The sequence below is a fragment of the Oreochromis aureus genome, linkage group 9 (genome assembly GCF_013358895.1).
Source record: "Oreochromis aureus strain Israel breed Guangdong linkage group 9, ZZ_aureus, whole genome shotgun sequence".
Classification (NCBI taxonomy): Eukaryota; Metazoa; Chordata; class Actinopteri; order Cichliformes; family Cichlidae; genus Oreochromis; species Oreochromis aureus.
The window spans coordinates 17,503,881-17,523,522 of record NC_052950.1 but is presented as its reverse complement, the minus strand read 5'-3'; the positions used below and the strand labels follow the sequence as shown (position 1 = coordinate 17,523,522).

The following is a 19,642-nucleotide window of genomic DNA, read 5'->3' as shown; positions in this document are numbered from 1 at the left end:
CTGTATTAACTATACATGTTCTTTTGTAGTGCTATTTATCAAGCTAGATGCATTTGGTGGGAGTTTGCGCTGCAGAAACGTCTGCCTGCTCTTGAATATAATGGAGCTAAATGGCACTCCCCTTGTGATGCACGAAGCACCAAAAATACATCTGACAAACTCAGCACCAACATTTCTTTGCAGAAATAATGATCTGGTTGCACAAAAAAGAAGGGGGTGTGACCAGTTTTATGCAAACGACATTCTACTGGGCTACAAATGCCAATTGCATCACTTTGCAGAGGCGCATGCTAGCGACAGCAGGACAGGATGTAGACTTTAATAGTATCCTACTGTAGCTGATCTGATTGGTCAGTAAGTGGTGATTTCATAGCTGCTCATCTTTAATCTCAAACCTATCATGTTCCAGAGCAGGTTAGGTTGGCAACATGTTACCATGGCGATGTAACCCAGCAAGACGTGAACAACCTTGATAGTCCAGAAAACTCAGGGTTAATCCTGAAGTTAAGATAGATTAGCCAACTCCTGCTTCATAGGACAGGCTGTAGCGTTAGCTTGCTGCACCCTTGTTCTGACGGGCGGATGCAGGCAACAGAAGAAAAACAGTCCCTGCATGCCATCTCATATGCCATCTGTTGCAATCATATTTACAATATTAGACATATTTCTTAATTTCATATCTCAGCTTTTGTTAACGATTCTGATCCCCAGATGTTTGTGTGGGGAACTCACTCCATGCTACTAGAATGAGCCATTTTCCTCCCTGCTATAACTTCGCTTGAGTAAATCTCATTTGTACTATTTTTAATAACACCCCCGTCTGACACATACAGCAACTGTTCTGGCACCATCAGCCGTCGGTGACTGAGTATCGTATTCGCTTAACCTGGTCTTGGGATAACCCTGTAATCGTTACACCTGCTCTGAGATCACTGTGCGGTTTGTGCTTCTTCACTTCAACATGCCAAAAGTCTGGACCCAAGTTTGTGTTGTGGTGTGAGCACAGAAGCAGATCTGTACTCGGTTTTAGCTGAAAGTAGGAACCACATGACTTCTTACCGAATCGAGCCTCTCCTCCTGGTGCAAAAACTGAGCAAGGTCCTCTGGGGTTGTACCCAGCATGCCTTGCTCCTGAAGGTACTGGATTCCTCTCTTTGGTTTCTTGTTAAACCTATGGAAGACCCAGAGAAGGACAACTTAATGAAGCTAATGCCACAGTTATCCAGAGGATAAAATGATTACTCCGTGAAAGCTGCCCCCCTTACAGGTCGATGCCCTGCTCGATGATCTCCTTTTGCTGCTTGAGCACTTCAAACTGCTCTGGGTTGTCAGTACCAGACATCTGCGTGCTGTAGCTTCCGATACCGGATGAGGCTGTGGAGTCCAGAGAGTTAATGCTCCCATAGCGGTTTATGGTCTCCGGAGCCTTGGACTCTGTGCTCTCTTGTTCTGATGGTTTCTCTTGGCCTGAGGAGCAAAAAAGAACGAAAAAAATACGCCAGATAAGACAACGCAGAAGGGACGACAGATAAGTGGAAATATATGATAATAACAGAAAAAAAAAACCAGACTCTATCGTTGCAACTCCCAGCAAACATCACACAAGTGAGGCCTTTAATTGAAACTCTGGCACAAGCATGGCCTCAAGGCTAAAAAAAGAGCTAACTTAAAGCTAGTACTGCAGGAGACAAACTTCAGTTGTTTAAAAGGGGGAAACCTGGACCAAAGAAAATGACTCCAAGGTCTACTTAATGGGGGTTTTTTTGGCAGGGAGGGTATGAATGCAAGCGTTACTCGCATGCGTGCACAATCGCAGCTTAAAGAATTCCAGAAACACACATTTATTCACACTGACATTCGGAGCAGGTGCAAGGCAGGAGGGAGGGGAGGGGTATTATAAAAGGTGGGTTATCTGAAAAGCTCCAGGTCGTCAAAGGGAAAGCAGCCAGAACTTAGACACCAACAGAGGTTGCTTTCTTAAGCCTGCTGGAGTAAGCTCAGGGATCTGCTGCTGCTGCTGCTGGAGCGAGACCACGCTGTAAGACGGAGGGGGTCTGATTACCTATCGGAAACTCTTTAAAACATTCAGGACAAAGCCGCAGTAATGTGAGCTGGCAGTCTGTGTCCACTCCCTGGCTTACAGAACGGAGGGAAAACAATGGGGGAACACAAGCTGTGTGTCGGGGAACTACTTTATAACGTTTCCATCAAAACTAACCAGCAGCATTTTCACCTATTAGTAGTTGTGGTTAAATTCAAACACGGTTTCTGTTACAAATCTAGGGTGTAGCTGGGCAACAGGAAACTCTCAAACACAAGCTATGTAACGCAACATTAGTAGAAAACTCCCCACGGACACAACGGGTGTAAAACGAGCGACACAAACACGTTCCAGCAAACACTCCATACTGCTCTACTGTTACCTGCTCTTGCTTTGAAGTCGTTCACAAAGGAGAGACAGGGGACAGTTTAAAAACAGTGGATGTGTATATTGTACTGCTATGACACTACACAATCCAATGCTTTGTAACCACAATTCATATTCCACATTGTAAAAAAAAAAGAAAGAAAACAGTGAAAACTTCTCTGTCTGAAATTTAGTGGCAGCCTGCAGGGCAAACTTAACATTCAAAATTCAAATACTAACCTATGAGTTTCTGCTAGATTGCAATAGCATAGATTGAAATAGAAATAGCGCCACTGTGAGCGAACACAGCTGCCTATGCTGGTTAGCCCTGACAGCCCAGCCTGAGGCTAGCCTATGGGCTGTTCCAGAGGGCTTCTGGGATATCTTTCCAGTGCTTTCACGCAGCTGTACTCTTCCTTAGTTTGAGCAAACAACAGAAATCCTCCGATGCGCTGAAGACCCAAGGGCCAGTCTGACACTGAAGATATGCTCAGTATGTCATGGAGGGTTTTTTTTGTTCCCCCCGCCTCAATCATGGCTCGGCCTAAGGTATCGTTCTTTTCAGGATTAAACCTCCTGGATTAGCCCGTCTGCGCTGGCCTCTGGGCATTATCCCGCTGGTTCGAGCGGTGGGAACCGAGCTGACGAACGTTTGCATTTCTTCTTAAGAGTTGTAGCTCTCCCAGATGAATGCCAGCCGTCCACCCTGCCTCTGATTGCAACTATGCTGACGGAGCTTTATCGCAAACCAGTAAAAACCTTTAAAAGCCCAAACTATTAAACAATTGCTAGAAATGTCTAAATTTTGGAAATAGGAGCGTTTATCAAACCATCTGGCAAACAAAATAAAAAATATTCAATATTAATTAGCATATGAGTGTTTAATTAGCATCATATTTCCTACATCAGGTGGAGGATTGAAAAAGATGGAGGCTACAAGGCAAAAAATAAAATAAAGGTACCCATACACTTCCTTTTATTTAAGCTTTAATCATACATTCAAAGCTCATTCTGAAAATTTCAGTAATATTACAATCTTGTGTCCTGATGTATTCATTCGTGTTATACGTTCTGTATTCTGCAATTTAACCAAACAGTCTTCACTGTTATTTTTAAGGAACTACTACACCCTCCCCTGCAGTAACACATAGCTTTGTGTACAGCTAGCCTGTCTTGGATTGTTTCAAACTACCAGCCAAACACTGATCAGTGTGCGGAATAACAATGAAGAGAAAGGTTAAGCCTTGTATTCAGATCAGGTCTGATGACTGCCAGACAGTTTTGATAGAAGACACGAGTGTCTCACCGAGGCTGGTCTGGGAATTGGGGTTGACGTATTGGTCTTTACTCCACTCCACCATACACTTCAGGATTGACACTAGACACTCAAGGCCTTTCTTTCTCAGGGTCAGCTCCTAGAAAAGCATCCCAAAAAATGTTTCAGCCCAAGATTGTGAATAATAGCAATAATAACTTTAAATTAAATAAATAAATAAAATCACCTGCTGGGGGGTTATCCCAAGCTCATGGCCTCCACGACCTTGTGCAATTTTCGAGAGGTCGTTGACCAGCCGTTCAAATATGTTAGCAGCATTCAAGTCACAGTCATAGTTCACGTAGATGTCCACCACACTCTGGGCGTCTGATGGGACAGATGGGAGCCAGATGGAGAAATCAATAGGCATACATATAAAAATAATAATTAATCATTAGATGAAACTGGAACTTTGCTAGGACAGTCACATGAAAAAGAAAGTAGTTTATATGAGGTATTATTAAGCATTTCTGTACAGCTAAAAACTCATTTGACAAATAGCAGATGTATCTGCACCACATCTAAAGCCCCCATATAGGTACTTCTATTTTCTATTTTCTAAATGACACAAAGAGAAGTGAAAATAGAGAGAGAAGCCAACCTGCACATATTCTAGTGAGGGTTTGTATGACCATCCATTTGTGGTCATAGGAGCTTGTGGACGTCTCAAGAATATACAGGAAAATCTCCTTGAAGAACACCTGTTGAGAGAGTTCATGTGACAGTGTAAACATGAATCACACACACAAGGAGAGGTAAAAACAACCTTCAGTTGCCTGCATAACCAAAAAAAAGAAAAGAAAGAAAGCCCACATGCAACCCTCCAGAAGCAAAACACGATTCCCCTCGAGTGGATACAACAAATATAGCAGGTGGATGTCAAATGTTCAACAGTTACACTCAGAAGAATAAACTGCAGGCAGAGGAGGAAGAACGTTACAGCAGATATGGTAACAGCCCGTCAATATCTCGTACCACTGAAAGATGCTAGATTTAAACATGAAAGATACACATATATACAGACAGTTCTTCACTGTAAAAACAAGTCGACCAAAATCATTTTCTCTTTTAAATGTGGCGCAATTAAACATATTTGTCCTTAGTTTCCCCTCATCGTTTAACACCTCAATTGTTCATTTCCTGTGTTTCCTGCACAGTGAACCAGCTGCCAGATGAACTAGTTGGCTGATGAACTAGCCAACTAGTTCATCGGGTTTTCCCTGCACATCTAAGTAAAAATAAAAGAGAAAAAAAAATCCTAGCTCTACTCACCACGGGAAAAAAAATTGAATGACTTCTGGGTTCAAAACATTTCTTTGTACTACGTTCCAGAGGCTGTTAGCGCAGAAACTGCTGCTTCTATGGCGATCCTTTCTGTCGATACCTTTTTGCTATAAACGGCACTTCTTTGAACTCCAAAAGTGAGACAATGCTCACAGATGTTAAAGCAGAAATAAACATTTATAGCCGGGCACAAAACGATTTGGGTCTCTAAAAGCTAATTTTCCCTTCATCTCTAATGTACAAGGAGGATTTCTTTTATTACTCACACATTTACACCTAATAAGGATTTAAGTGTGCCGACACAGGGCGCTGCCTTCCTAGATGTTACCTCGGATCACTGAGCTGGACTTCATGATTGCATTTTTAATACAGTTATCAGACAATAACGCAGCTTACAAGTTTAATAGTAAGTAAGACCCCAAATAAGAGGGGCTGTATGTCTTTGTGATGAACCTCTAAGGTCTATGGATGAAGCCTGCTAACAAAGAAAGGAGATATCAACTGAAAACTCTTCTTCTGTCACTTATATGTGTTACCACAATCACCTTTTATATACAGTTTATGGTCAATACTTTCATAAACTATATGGACAAAAGCACTGGGTCACACCTACTGTTAGCCATGCAGTGTGCCTTTACAAACACAACTGAATACGACTGATGCCGTGACAGAAAGGAACCACAGCAACACAGCCATGAAGTGGCAGACCATGTAAAGGTCCCCGAGTGCCGTCTCTGCTGACTCAATAACTGCAGAGCTCCTCTGGCATTAACATCAGCACAGGAACTGTGTGCCGGGAGCTTCGTGGGTTTCTAAGGCCGACAGCTCTTGTGTAGGAGACCCAGCGCTATTGTCCAAACTTAAAGCAAATGCTTTACCTCGATTTGCATCTTGAGGTGTGTCTTGAAGTGAGAGAGGAGAGTGAGGAAAATGGAGAGAGACAGTTCGAAGACCTCAGGCACAGAGGAGACCCCATTCTTGGACAGAGCCACACACAGGTACTGCTTGATGGCGTTTATGAACATCTCGTTGGTCTTAAAGATGGGCCCGGCGTTTTGCAGGATGGACAACAGCAGCTGGAGAGACAAGACCTTCGACCGCAACTCGTGGGACCTGAGACGAGGAGAGAAAAGAGGAAGTTAAAGTTTGATGAAAGCAAGGGGAACAATTGATTCCCCTTCGGAAAGTTACAAAATCAAATTAATCCACAACAATAACATAAGCTTGTTATCATGAATTGACTGTCTCCTTTGAATAGAAAAGAGGGCTTAAATTAAAACACAGAAAGATACGCTGTGCAGTGGTTTGTTTGTGTGCACATATCGATGTGTGAAGCTTAACCTCCATATACCATTTTATAGATCCAAATCTGCAATAAGGCTCAGCGCTGCATAAAACAACCAAAAAATGTATCTAATCATCTGCCCAAGGCTTTTAACCATGAAATGTTTTTGTCACAAAATGCTCTTGGCAACCAATAGAAAAAAAAATCTCACTAAAACAAAGTACCTATAAGTGACATGATCTGTCCTTCAAGCAAAGTTATTCCACAAAGTGGGAAAAGTGTAACGCACAGTAAAACTAAATCATGCCGTATCTCTGCATCAGAGAGTTAAAAACTTCAACAGCCATCAAAGAAATGCTCGGGCAACCAAATCAAAGAGCCCCTGCGCGTATAGCCTCAGCCCGTCTGAACTGTTATTCTGCAGCAGCAGGACGAAACGACTCAAAAATCACACTTTCAGCTACTTTATATTCTGGGTTTGGCTGCTTCTGTGCAATGTCTTCCATCTCTGGCAAGCAGACAAATTAGGATTTATGTGGCACAACAACAGGGTGCCTCTACTTCTTTTTCAAGAGCCAAAAAATATGGAGCAAAGGAAAACATACTGCTTTATCGCCAACCAGACTGTTGTGAAGAAACAAATGCAATGTTAGTGTACAATGCAAGAAAACTACAACATTAAAAGCATTAAAATAAGAAACAGATGAAATACAGCAGAAACAAAACAAACAACAAAATAACGAGTTTGATCTCAATGGGATAAATTAAAAAGATAATCAGGGGACAGTCTTAGAGGGTTTAATTTCAACTGGATGTCCTCAGATTTAGCAGGTTGGCTGGCAAACACTTGCTTACATCAGGCTCTTTGACATAAACTGTATATAAAAGATGGATGTAGGCAGGTTTTTGTGTGTGATTGCTTCTTGAACTCTGAAGCCTTTTAGCTGTTGTCATCTTGTCATTTTTTTGAAGCCAGAGCTCAAGAGACTTAATCTTTCGAGAAACAGAGGCCTGCATCCTTATACTTACCCTGCTTTAGCATCTGCTTTACTCGAAATAAGCCCTTAAGTAACCAACTGAGACTATTAACTCAAGAGCAAAGTATTTACCGAGGTCATAACTCGAGTGAGAAGTTGTATCTTTTTTCTCACTGACTTCTATTCAAGTAACCTCGTTTTTGGCAACAAGCGTCGCCCCGCCCTGGTGGCCATTTGAAAAAATGCAGGGTTAAGACAGCTGGCCTCCCTTTTCATACCCAAAGACTACATCTGCCTTTATTTTAAGTTTATCCCCCTTAGGATATCCAGAAAAGAGTAGTTAGCACATTGGTGGTTAGCAAATCTAGAATAAAAATCAAGTATTTCTTCAAATTTACAAAATAATAAAGTAGTTTCCGATGGTGATAATGATAATAATAAAGCAACACTTTCGCCTGTGTGCTCCCTCATGACAGAGTGACAAAGTGTGACTCATGAGGCAGAACAGCCTTGCTAGGAAGGTAAAAGGTTTCTGTCTGGCACTGCCATGGCACATCAGTGCTGAGGTAACTGACGTGGCCTTCATTAGACACACACACACAAATGGGCACAAACACACAAACACCAGTCTTTCTTCTGAATTTTCAACATTTTCATTAAAAAGCTATTGAACAAAGGACTGAGATTGCAGTTCATTTCACCGGTTTAAAGTAAAATAAAAGTGACAGATGATTAAATAAAGGGAACAGTAAACAAACCAGCCAGCAGAGCCTGAATTGAGTTTCACAAAGAAAGCAGATGCGGGAAATCCAGTTTCTCAAAAGCTATAGCCATCAGGTCAAGCCAAACACATGCCTCTTTTTGGAAAACCAGAGATGGGTCAGAAGAAATATTACATGAAGGCACAAATCTAATTATACTTTTCTGCTGTTAAAAAAGGGAAGCAGTTAAAATGGGATGAAACCAGGAAGTGATTCAGAAAATGCTGAGTGATGGCTCATTGTCTGCCCTATCATCATGTATCAGAACACTGCAGTTTATCATGGGAGCGATCCTCATTTTAAACCATGACTCACGTTTGTGCATGTCTATCCCAAAGATGAAACAAAATAAAAACCGAGGCTTTTCATTGGGGGCTTTACTAGAAGCACAATACATCACTAATTCATTTTATTAACAAGCAAAGGTTTTCGAAGGAGAATGTCAGCTGTAAAGCATCCAAATAAAACAGATTTTCCACATTCTTTTAGATAAACAAATAAAACAGATTTTCCACATTCTTTGGGATAGATAAACATAGGTTAAAAACTTTCATAATTCATTTGTCAATAAATGTCAGTAATATGTTCCATCCACCATGCAAAGTCTAACAAAGACCCAAAATTTTCCTCAAACTGACCACCTTATTAAACTCGAAGATATTCTCTCAAGTGTGCTGGCTCTGTCCTATGGAGAAAAAAAAAAAAGGATCCGTAACTTGAAATTTTGAGAAAAAGTAACTCGAAATTTTGAGAAAAAGTAACTCGAATCAGTAATCTAAGTGAATTACGATTGGCATTGAATGACGCTTTCTTTGTTACCCGGAAGCTGAAGGCCTCAGGTAGAAATGCTACAGCTAAGCTACCAGTATTACATCCAGTCATGAATGCACAGATTGCTGAGTGTTTTCAGCGTGGCTTCAAAAATGATGAAATCCTTGTGTTATAAGCTGAATCACATGGCGTTACTATCAGCAAACGTACTCATGAAAGCGCCAATTTGTTGCAATCCGGTTTTGAGTGTGCGTTACTCTGCGCCATATGCTTCCAGGTAACAAGAAAGTGATCTCATTCACGTAGATTACTGATTGGCAGAGCTAACTCGAAATTTCAAGAAAAATAACTCGAAATTTCGAGTTATGGATACTTGTTTTTTTGTTTTTGTTTTTTAAGTGGCGGAAATGGGCTTCCATACTGTCCTGAGGTCTCTTCCTGGCAGGACATACCCCAAACACCTCACCTAGGAAGTGCGGTGCCACAAGGCCCAGCCGTCCAACCGACAGGAGGGGCTGAAGGGGTTTGATGCTATGTGGACCGAGGTGGAGCGCTTTGCCGATCCTCAGTTATTAAACCTGACTTCAAGAAAGTGAAACCTCAAATGCCTTCTCGACATAATTTAAGAGAGTCTGCTTGATTGGTTTTCACAGGCATGAAACCAAACAGAAGTCATTTTATGTATTTTTTACCGCTGTGTCTAAAACTCAGCATTATTTCGTACCTTTCCCTCCTAACACAGCATATTTCTCTCACTTTTTTTGCATAAGTCAAAGGAGTCGAAAATATTAACCAGAAACAGACGAACCAAATAACACACAAGAGCAGTCATTATGTTTAATTTGTATCCTTACTTCGGATCAGGTGGCCCATCTGATAGCGGTTTCATTGACAGCTTGCAGAGCGAGCGAAAGACAAGAAAGGCATCTTTCTGGAGGATGTGGGAGAATTTAGCACCTGGCGGCTGGCCCGGTGCTGCTCCTGATTCCTGCAGACAAACCAGAGAGACAAAAATACTTTTTAAAAAATGCCACTTTCACTCTTTATATCCTGTTGAGTGCTTAACATAAACTGTGTGTGATTATGAGCTTCCAAATCTATTAGATTTCTTTAACAGCAATCACTGAGGAGTGCAATCCTGCATAATTGCAGAGGTCACATACAGCTGAATGGAAAAATTGTAACTACATAAGAATTGTAGAAAATAGCTATTTTAGCTTAATTAAAAAAAACAAAACAGGTATTCAAAGTGTGTGTGACATGTCTTTCATCATGCTTTTGATTCAAATAGGGTAACATAAAGGTTCACAGTCAAAGCTCAGATCATTTGCAGGTGATGCTAATTTGACATAAAGTGAGCAAGCTGCGTTTCCTGATACCTGAGTGTCGTTGGATGAGACGGAGAGTCTGTCATCAGGCAGGGAGGGGGTGAAGCTGGCAGAAATAGGTGTGCCGGGGATGCCGTTGGCATGGACGTGCTCGCTGTCGCTACCCACAGTGCCCTCATCCTCCAGGGAGCTCTGGGTGCCCTCTGTTGCTGCTTCAGCAGGCTCTGACTCTGCTGGCTCCCCCTCGCCACCAGACTCCTTGGTGTCAGAGCACAGGTTTGCTGGGTCCAGGCAGTGGCCTGCAGGGTGGAGTTGAATCGACAGGGGTGATACACTAATCTGTAATCTTTAAACACCTTAAAATGATCTACAAAAAGCACACAATTTGTTTTTTATGACGAGAAAAGCATTCTAGATTTAGTTTGACGACCTGATGAATTACAAAGGAAGAAGACGGCTCTGGAACATTAACGCCATCTTTCATCTGAGGTTAGCAAAGCAAAGAACTATTCTTCTGTGCTCAAAGAATTTTTTTAGGTTTTTAAAGCTTTTGCCCACAAAGAAAGAGCTCTTTGCTTTTTCCATACACCTCCACGAATGAACCGTGGAAGTGTTGGGAGGAGAAATTATAAGATAACACTCTTCTTACTCGCTAAGTCTGAGGTAAGCTTTGCATAACGGCTGCAAATCTGCACAGGTTTTTGAGAATTTAAAGATCTCCTACTCCGACAGCAAACTGAAATCTACTTTCAGGAGTCGGCCTGAATAAAGAGCAGCTGGTTGCAGTGCTTGAATTTACTCTTCAGTCAGCCATTTTTCTCATGACGTAATTAGTCACTGCCTTTAAAAATAAAACACCGACTTAAGCAAACAAGCGAAAAAGAAATCTTACCTCCTGCAACAGTATTGACCACCTCTTGAAGAATACTCTGGACAATTTCCTGGGCTTTCTCCTCATAGTTTGGGGTCTCCCTGTCCTCGTCCTCAGCTGCCTCTGCATGCTTCTGGGCTGCTGCGCCTAAATAAAAACATGTAAAGTCTGAGTGTACGCCTTGATACGTTGTACATGCAGTCCTGTGAAAAAGAAAGTTCTGTATAGAGTCCTGTGAAAAGCTAGAGGCTGGAAAAAATGGCTTTATTAGTCTCTCACGGTATTGTGGAAGAATTTGGCCCACTCTTTTAACAACATTGCTTCAGTTTATGGAGGTTTGCAGGAATTTGTTTATGCACAGCTCTCTGAAGGTCTCACCACAGCATGTGAGTCAGGCTGAGGTCTGGACACCTTGATTCTTTTCTTCTTCGGTCATTTTGTTGTAGATTTGCTGCTGCACCCAAATCATAGGCAGCCACAGGACTGCCTAGAGATCTTTTAAAACTGCGTGTGGAGTGCAGTAAAAGGGGCCAGCATGCAAAAAGTTACAATGTCACTAAAAAACAGTTTTTATTCTCCTCTTCAGATTCTACAGTAGTTCCCTCTTTAAAGGAGCTTCTGCAACACTGTTTGTAGTATCAAATATCTGCAACAAAAACAGGCTGGTTCTTGCAGTTTTTTAAAATTATTACACCAAATTGCAAAGCATTTTAAGCACGAGGCTTTTACAGTGTGCATTCAAGGTGCTGTTGACTCTGGGCAAGTTGGTACAACTCAAACGACATGCAACGTGCTCTTGAACGTTACGCTGTGTGCCTGATATATTTAAAGCGGCAGTTAAACAGCACTTAGCTGTCAGAGAGTTGATCGCTTTAGTGGCCAAACATGGTATTTAGTGGCACAGGGAGAGATTAAACTTAAAAAAAAAACATAAAAGCAAGATAATGGGTTCATAATCAGGGAAGAGATATTTTGTGATTGTCCGTGTCTACTGACAGAAAAAAAGGAAATGGAAAAAAAAAAAACCTCTGTGTGCAGCCTTACTTTCTGCCGCTGCAGTGGCTTGGTCTGCCTCGGTTTGTTCACTTTCAGCCACGCAGAACTCTGAACCGTTTTCTGGGTCTGGGTTCTCTCCCTTCTCCTCCTGCTCCCTCTGCTCCTCCTGCTCTTTGGGGGCAGACCTGCCGCTGCTCTCCGGGGCCGGTGTCGAGGGCGTCGATGGGGTGGACGGGGTGGTGATGCTGGGAGTCGGAGGGGTGAGGGGCCCGTTGGCCTCCCGTGTCGGACCCTTCGCCGGTGAGTGAATGTGGGTCTGGTGCTGGGCGGAGTCTGGCTCGGTGTGCTGAGTGACTGGGGAGTGCTGCCTGTGCCGCTCTCTCTCCAGCTGTTTTGCTTCTTGCAGCTGTAAGCAGGGGTGGGGCCCACACACACACACACACATACGCACACACACACACAAAACAAAGCAGCAAAGCACACACAGACAGACAAAGCATGCAAAGAACAGCAAAAGCATCACAGAAGACAGACGCATGCAACACACAGACACACAGAAAAAAAGGAAAGGTTAAGCATATAAACAAACTCATCAACAATTACAAGTCTGATCAGCCTGTCTACATTCCCTGAGGACTCACTGAGCCACAACACTCCCAGATGTCAAAACAGAGAACAAAAGATGACTACAGATTGTAGTTTTTTTTTTTAAGTACAAAAAAAGCAGTACAGTTTGCCAGCATACATCAGATGTGTGTTCATATGGAGATGCGCATGAAAATGCACGCACTAAGAAGAAAGACATGCCATTAAAAAAAACAGCAATGAGACAAACTTCGAGGAATCAGTTCATGCTGGCCCGTGTGAACGGGGTCTACTCTAACCCGCCGGTGCTGCAAAGTATTTCTGGTGGAAAAATGCCTGTCCCGGCTGATATGTCACAGCTGACATGTGCAACCGCTGCTTCTGTGGGGAGCGCCGCAAAGTGTTGCCATGCTTTAGCCGGGCAGGGCACAGGCCAAAAGTGGGTCATAAATCATTTGCACATGCTCATAATGTAATAAAAAAAAACATTACATGTTTGTGAAAGTTGTGCTGATTGCATCCTGGAAAAGGCTTCTGAGAAAACAAAGAGATATTTAAGGAAAAAAACAGTTTAACACTTCACTGCTTGACAGCAAACATCGATCCGTACGAGGAAAAAAACAAAACTACGAGCAGCGGAGATTCTCTCAGCCGAGCTAAATTAACAACAACCCAACGCTGCATCTTGCCATCTGAGCGTGCGTGCGAAGATTTGCCGACAATAAAGGTTAAAAGGCAAATTACAGACTCAAGAGTCAAAGAGGAGAGGCGCAGCAGCTTGAAGGGGGGGGACGGTGGGTTACAGATGAAAATACAAACAGTGTGACACATTTACCAAACAATGGTGATCTTTCGAGCGACGGCGGGCTCTCTTTCAAATTCAGAGCTTTAATTAGAAGAACAAATGAGCCAAAATGAATTTGTTTCAATTAATTAGCCTGTCTCGTATCCATTACTAGCCATAAGACATAATTACACTATCAGTATTATGACATTCAATCATTTGATTTTTTTGAATTCTTACAAAGCAAACCAAAAACTGACTCCTCTCATTAAACTCGTAGTGTCTTACTCTCAAATCAACACTCGACAATTAAACCAGACTGCTGATCTTCTCGCATTAAATGTAATCGAATAGATTCAGTGACACGGCATTGCGAATGAAACGATTAGTATTGAATACGAATGACGGGACAGGACGAAGGCGCCTCGACTGGGACAAACTAAGCTCATTATTTAAATGCCACCTCAGTCGGATAGTGAAGGCTGCACATGAGCGCGTTTGCGTGCCTGTGATCACAGCGTGCAGAGTACTTCTACACACAGACACACAAAGTGGCTCTCCCTGTGCAGCAGCAGCAGCAGCAGCAGCACAACACTACGCAGGCAGTGACAGCACAACAATAGGCCTCTGCCTCAAAGTCTGCCTCGTCTCCCGACTCCTGCCTCGCATTTCTCCGTCTGACTCGGTATCAATGGCTCATTGTTCTGAAAGGCCTCTCAAGAAGCAAAGCATAAGAAAACTCGTCAGGAATGAGACGGGCGCAGCTGACCTGCCTGTACAGCGTTTACCGCGCCCAGGTGCGACTGTAAACTAAAATGTAAACTGGTGCGGGAGGAAAGCGAGATGATTTGTAGGCAAGTCAACAGAAGCCACAGCAAGCATACGGTGGAAGAAATGCACAGCATACCTGCTCCTGTGCGGTGCAGGAGCAAAAAGGAGGAGAGAACGGATGAGTGCATGAATGGATGAGTGAGGGAAGGAAGAAAAAAAAAAAAGCTCTAATGCGCAAACACAGATGCACAGAGAAGAGTTTAGAAGAGGTCGGATCAGGCATGTCACGGCAGTCCTGCACGCTTTACCTGGCGGTCACGCTTTCTGGAGGCCAGAGACCAAGATAGCCTGTGATTTGTAAGCTATGTGTCCAAAAGGAAAGGAGGGAGGCAGGTGAGGAAGGGGGAAAAAGTGTCATTCAAAAAGAAAAAGATGACATTAGAGCAAGCTTTTTTTTTCCCAATAACTAAAATGTCCCTCTGGACACAAAGCAAACAGATTTTAATTAAATCTGGTGGCTGGAGTAAACCAGCCACAGAAAGCAAAGACATTATTTCCAATCCACTCTGACTCCAGATTTGACTGCAGCATAGATTTGTTTAGGCTAGTGCTATAATTTATTTAATACTCATATTAGCTTCACTGGCTTTTATGCATTAGTGACAGCATTAGTGATTCAGACAGCCGCTCCAAAGATGAGCTGTCATAGGTTTCTCTACATAAACAGAATTCTGTGCGATTCAGTGTTTACAGAGGCTTCGAACATACTGCTTGGTTCTCCATGCGTGCGAAGATAACGTTGAGCATCTGTGTGAGCGTGGCCTTGGCTGTGGTCTGATTGATGAGGTTCTTGCTGGCCAGGTAGATGTTGTAACAGGTGCGGACGGCCTGCAGGACAGTACCCTCGTGGATTTCTATATGCTGAGACGTCACCGCTGTCAAGAGAGCCTGAAAGGAAAGACCGAAAACTACCATTAACTGTTGAGGCAGGATGAGAAAAAGCCGAGAATCGCAGCTGCGCAAAAAACCAAAAGCCAAACACTGATGCAGTCAAGAACAGCTGGACATTTCAGCAAACTTCCAGCATTTGAAATCTTAAATGCAAATATCTCTCAAAAGTATAGGGCTGTGCGATATGACCAAAATCTCATATAAGCATTTATCGTCCTGACAACGATATAAATCACAAAAATAAAAACATTTTTCTGTAAATTCTGTGAATCTCGGGCAGCTCGACTTGCGTTTAGTGTTTCCAGCTGGGCGTCGTGTACCTGGAGTCGAATGTTTTAACCGATGAATGAAACTACACATTTTTAGACATAGGTTGTAACGGCCGCCGTTTTCTTTGTGAGTATTTATTTCACGGCGTGCTGCGGGGAAAAGCCTGTTCTAACGTTTGAGTCTAAGGTTTATTTTTTAGCACCTGACGGCTCTGTTTTGCTTCTCATCCGTAAACTCTCTGCGTACTCATTCACATGATTCAGTTTATTTTGAAAAGTTTCAACAGGATCTTGAGCTTTATTGTGAAAGGTTTACGTGGAAAACAAACAAGCGGACAGCGGAGCCACGCGATGGTTTTACCATCATTGTTGCTAACGACAACACGTAAAAACAGCTGCTTGTCTGTCCGTAGTGTGGTTACATTAAATATAACAGAAAGAGAGAACCTTAAGAAATTAATATAGCCACTACAGTGACGATCAAAACGATGAAAAAATATTGCTGTAAACAGTTTATTTTGCAACACCACGAAACAAACGATAGCGTGATAGGAAACGATAGACGTTTTTATATCGTCATCCGATATATATCGTTATATCGAACAGCCCTACAACAGTATGTTAGAAAATGTAGTTTATTGAACTTTTTCTGATACACAAACTTCAAATAAACTCATAACCTCACAGCTACGAGGGAGGAATCCCCGCTCACAGACCCAAACAGGGTCACTCGCAGGTGTAAAAAAAGGGGAGCAGCCATGAAGCTAAGTGAAAGTCTTTAAAAGCAAAGTCACCGTGGCTTTGTCCATTTTTATATAGTCTATCAGGAGAACAACACAATACACCACAAAGCAGGGACAGCAAGTTATTAACAATAAATATAAAACAGATTCACAACTAATATTGAAACTTAAATAGTTGCTACTATCATTGACTTTGTCAGGTAAAAGTCTCCGAGACAAAACGAAAAAAATCCAAGTAATCATATTTACAATATAATTACAGATTGTTTTTCAAATGACATACATATTAATAAGGTAAAATAATATTTGTGTTATTAAACAGTCCAGCAGGATTATCTGCTGCAGCCACAAACAGCAGGTATCATTAAAGATTACTGCAGATCAAAGCCACATAAAGACACAGATGTGGTCTTTTAAGGAATGACTGTCGGCTAATTAAATTCTCTGAAGTGTGTATTGAGCGTGTCTGCGACAAGCTGCGATATGTCAGAAGACGGGGAAGGCAGCACACCTTAATAATCTGTAGCTGCACGCCCTCGTCAGTCTGAGGTCCTTGAAAACAAGCGCAGATGGTCTCGATGATCCTGTCGATGAGCTTCTTGCCCGGAGCCGTGCTGTCCGGGGCGCTGCCCGTCAGGTGGCCATACGCTATCAGCTTCTAAAAGTCACACGAATATGCAGACGTAAACACACATATGCAAAAACACAACGAAACGACCTGGTAGCATGGAATTAAAAGAACTTATTTTTCTTCAAAGACATCCAAAGATACAGTAAAGGCAGAGCCCAGCACACAGGTCGCTGCCATAAAGTAACACTCGTGCAAGCATTCGGGGGTCTGCGGTGTGACTTGTCCCGCCACTGACCTGTAAACAGTCGAGCGAGGTGATGACGATGCGGGGACATTTGGATTGACATGCCAGCTCAAACGGCAAGAAGTACTTGTCGGCTTCGATGAAGTTGGTCTTTGATTTGATTGGCGGTAAAGTGCTGGAACCTGATTTGCCGTCTCCACCGGGTGGACTGGGGAGGGAAGGAAAATAAATAAATTTTTAAAAAGAGAAAGAAAGGGACAGAGACCGTGAGATAAACACTGTGACTCTGTGGTCCTGTCTGTCATCTGGAGTCACAAGAAAAGAAACGGGGCAGAAAAATCAGCATGACACACTAACACTTTTGTTGACATCCAAGCCTGAAACAAACACGAAAAAGCGCCGGGGATGGCGTGCTTCACTGTAAAGAACAACCTCTGCTTGCTCCACAGCTGGAGCAGGACATCAAACAAGCTAAACCAAAGAATACCCCGTGCTTTATCCTGTTCCTGAGGGGGGAAATGAATAGTAAGAACATTTTTTATTACACTGAATCTAATGTAGTGCCTGGGGTAGTAATCCCAGAGGTTTTGTAATTCAAGCTTTGCCATGGGTCCATGCTGACAAAGCATCTCCTCCTGCACGACTGGTAACTACACTGCTATTTTTTTGGAATTTTTAAAAGACCGGAGACAGCCTTAAAATATAGACCATCGCTTTCAGCAGCCATGTCTTTACAGCATCCCTAAGCACTACCACCACACCCAGACTGCACAAGCTGGAAGAGGAGAAGAACAGAGAAAGGGAGGGAGACGGCTAGCGGTGGAGGGGGCTGCATTGTTTATGTCTTGGCAACGGAAAAAGGACGAGTTCAGCTCTTTTTTTAGAAGGACGACCACGTCGAGCAAAGAAGGGCACAATCAGAGACCGAAAGAAGCGAGGATGGATTGCTTGTACAAGAAGAGAAGAGGGGAAAAATGATTCAGAGCCAGTTAAAAACGAAAGAGGCATCAAGCAGCATGAATTCACCAGGAAAATGAGGGTGCTCAGAGAGGAGCAGAAGAAGGGAGAACGCTTAGAGGGCTGGAGAGAAATATAATATAAGTTGTCTGAAAGCAGCCGAGGAAATGGGTATTAATTATCACAAATTAAAGATGATTGGACAGGGAAGGAGCTACAAATATACGAGTATAAAAATGGAAAACATGAACCCGTTTACCAGGCTTACAGTCTTCTTCAAAAACGTTGTGGACAACAACATTAAAATGATTAAAAAGATCTTTGCTATGATTCAGCAAAGAGCATCCACTCTGTCAGCTTATTACTGGTCTGACCCAGTCTCCATTTCTCTCTCAGCTATTATGTTGTGGATCTGCAGGGAGCTCGTCTCCGCTGGTTTATTCCTGAACTCCCTGCTTAATGTCACCTAGCCTGCTCAGCCCTTTATTATAAGCCCAATGTCAGGCTCAGGCTGCTTATAAAACATAAACACTATAAAACTGAGTTCTAGTCAGACAGCACAGCCAGCACATCCTGCATCGACTGAAGCTAACAGCATGTAACTGGTCTGGCAAGAGACAACAAATGTGTGTGGCAAAGCATGATTTAATATCAGTGTTATTACATGTAACTGAATACTGCATTAGATTAAATGCTGAAGTCAAAGGTTCATCTTTATCTTGGAAACAAGCGCTTAAAAATCCTTACTGGAGCCATGTTTCCTTACAAGCTCTCAATCGTGTGCTTTCATTAGCAGTTGCACTTTGCTTTTAGTTTCACAGAAAGTTTATCTAATTTCCTTGCAAAGAAAACAAAAAGAATCCATAGAATGTATCTTATTGTGTACTACTTCAGGACTTCAGGGCTGCCGGTTGGTCAAATCTGTCACCTTTGGACAGAACCAGAGCGTTTCCTCCATCTTTATCCTGAGCTAATCTCTGCAAAGATACATCAGCATTTAAATAAGCACAGTCCTCAGACAAGGGACAGAAAATCGGCTGCTGGAAGCTTTCAGTCTGTTTGCATTACGTGTTGTGTTGGCCGATCATACAGCAGGCTTTGGCCTGTATGCAGGTAAACAGTCTGTGTTTTGGCAAACGCAATCCCCATTTTGCTTTTCACACCGACTCCAAACCAGTGTCCGTTTCCTGATGACAATTTAACTTTAAGAGCTTTTTTAAAAATGTATCGACATTATTAAAGAATGACCAGTGCACAAAACAGGAAGTCTTAAAGCGTCAGAATGCTGGTTGTTGTTTCTAGATGCTACCCCATATAGACAAAAGTATTAGGACACAGCTCGTTGCCACAGGTTTATAAAAAAATTAAAATAACAATCAAGCAATTCGCCATGCAGTCTGCCTTCACAAGCACTTGTAAAGAATGGGTCGCTCTAATGATCACATTAGTGTAACAGGATGCTACTGTTGCAAAAAGGCAGTTTGTGCAATTTCTTTCCGACTAGTTCAACTGCAAGTGGTATTATTACAAAGTGAAAGGCATTAGGAACACAGCAGCTCAAAGTTACAAAGCTGGGTCGCTGCGTACTGAGACACATAATGTCGCCAACCCCCTGCTGACTCTATACCCACAGAGCTCCAGTCCTCCTCTGACATTAACATCAGCACAAAAGCTGTGTACTGGGAGCTTCATAGCATGGGTTACCATGGCTGAGCAGCTTGGAGGTGTTAACTGTAGATGGCTCATTACAGTGTATGTTATCAAAGTATAGC

The 19,642-nt window shown here is 42.6% G+C and overlaps 1 protein-coding gene across 2 annotated transcripts in view; it reads right to left on the bottom strand.

The window, feature by feature from the left end:
* The window catches only part of arfgef1 (ADP-ribosylation factor guanine nucleotide-exchange factor 1 (brefeldin A-inhibited)), a 51,151-nt gene that overhangs the window by 13,250 nt on the left and 18,259 nt on the right, over positions 1-19,642 (bottom strand). Inside the window, exons 3-16 of one of the 2 annotated variants that reach the window (XM_039617397.1) lie at positions 16,965-17,121; positions 16,610-16,756; positions 14,904-15,083; positions 14,444-14,497; positions 12,044-12,401; positions 11,021-11,146; positions 10,180-10,427; positions 9,655-9,788; positions 5,885-6,119; positions 4,324-4,423; positions 3,910-4,049; positions 3,714-3,822; positions 1,266-1,467; positions 1,060-1,171 (exon numbers count right to left, since the gene is read on the bottom strand). In XM_039617397.1, coding sequence (XP_039473331.1) covers positions 1,060-1,171; positions 1,266-1,467; positions 3,714-3,822; positions 3,910-4,049; positions 4,324-4,423; positions 5,885-6,119; positions 9,655-9,788; positions 10,180-10,427; positions 11,021-11,146; positions 12,044-12,401; positions 14,444-14,497; positions 14,904-15,083; positions 16,610-16,756; positions 16,965-17,121 — 2,302 coding nt within the window. The remainder of the gene's footprint in view (positions 1-1,059; positions 1,172-1,265; positions 1,468-3,713; positions 3,823-3,909; positions 4,050-4,323; positions 4,424-5,884; positions 6,120-9,654; positions 9,789-10,179; positions 10,428-11,020; positions 11,147-12,043; positions 12,402-14,443; positions 14,498-14,903; positions 15,084-16,609; positions 16,757-16,964; positions 17,122-19,642) is intronic. The other variant, XM_031739170.2, reaches the window with a different exon arrangement.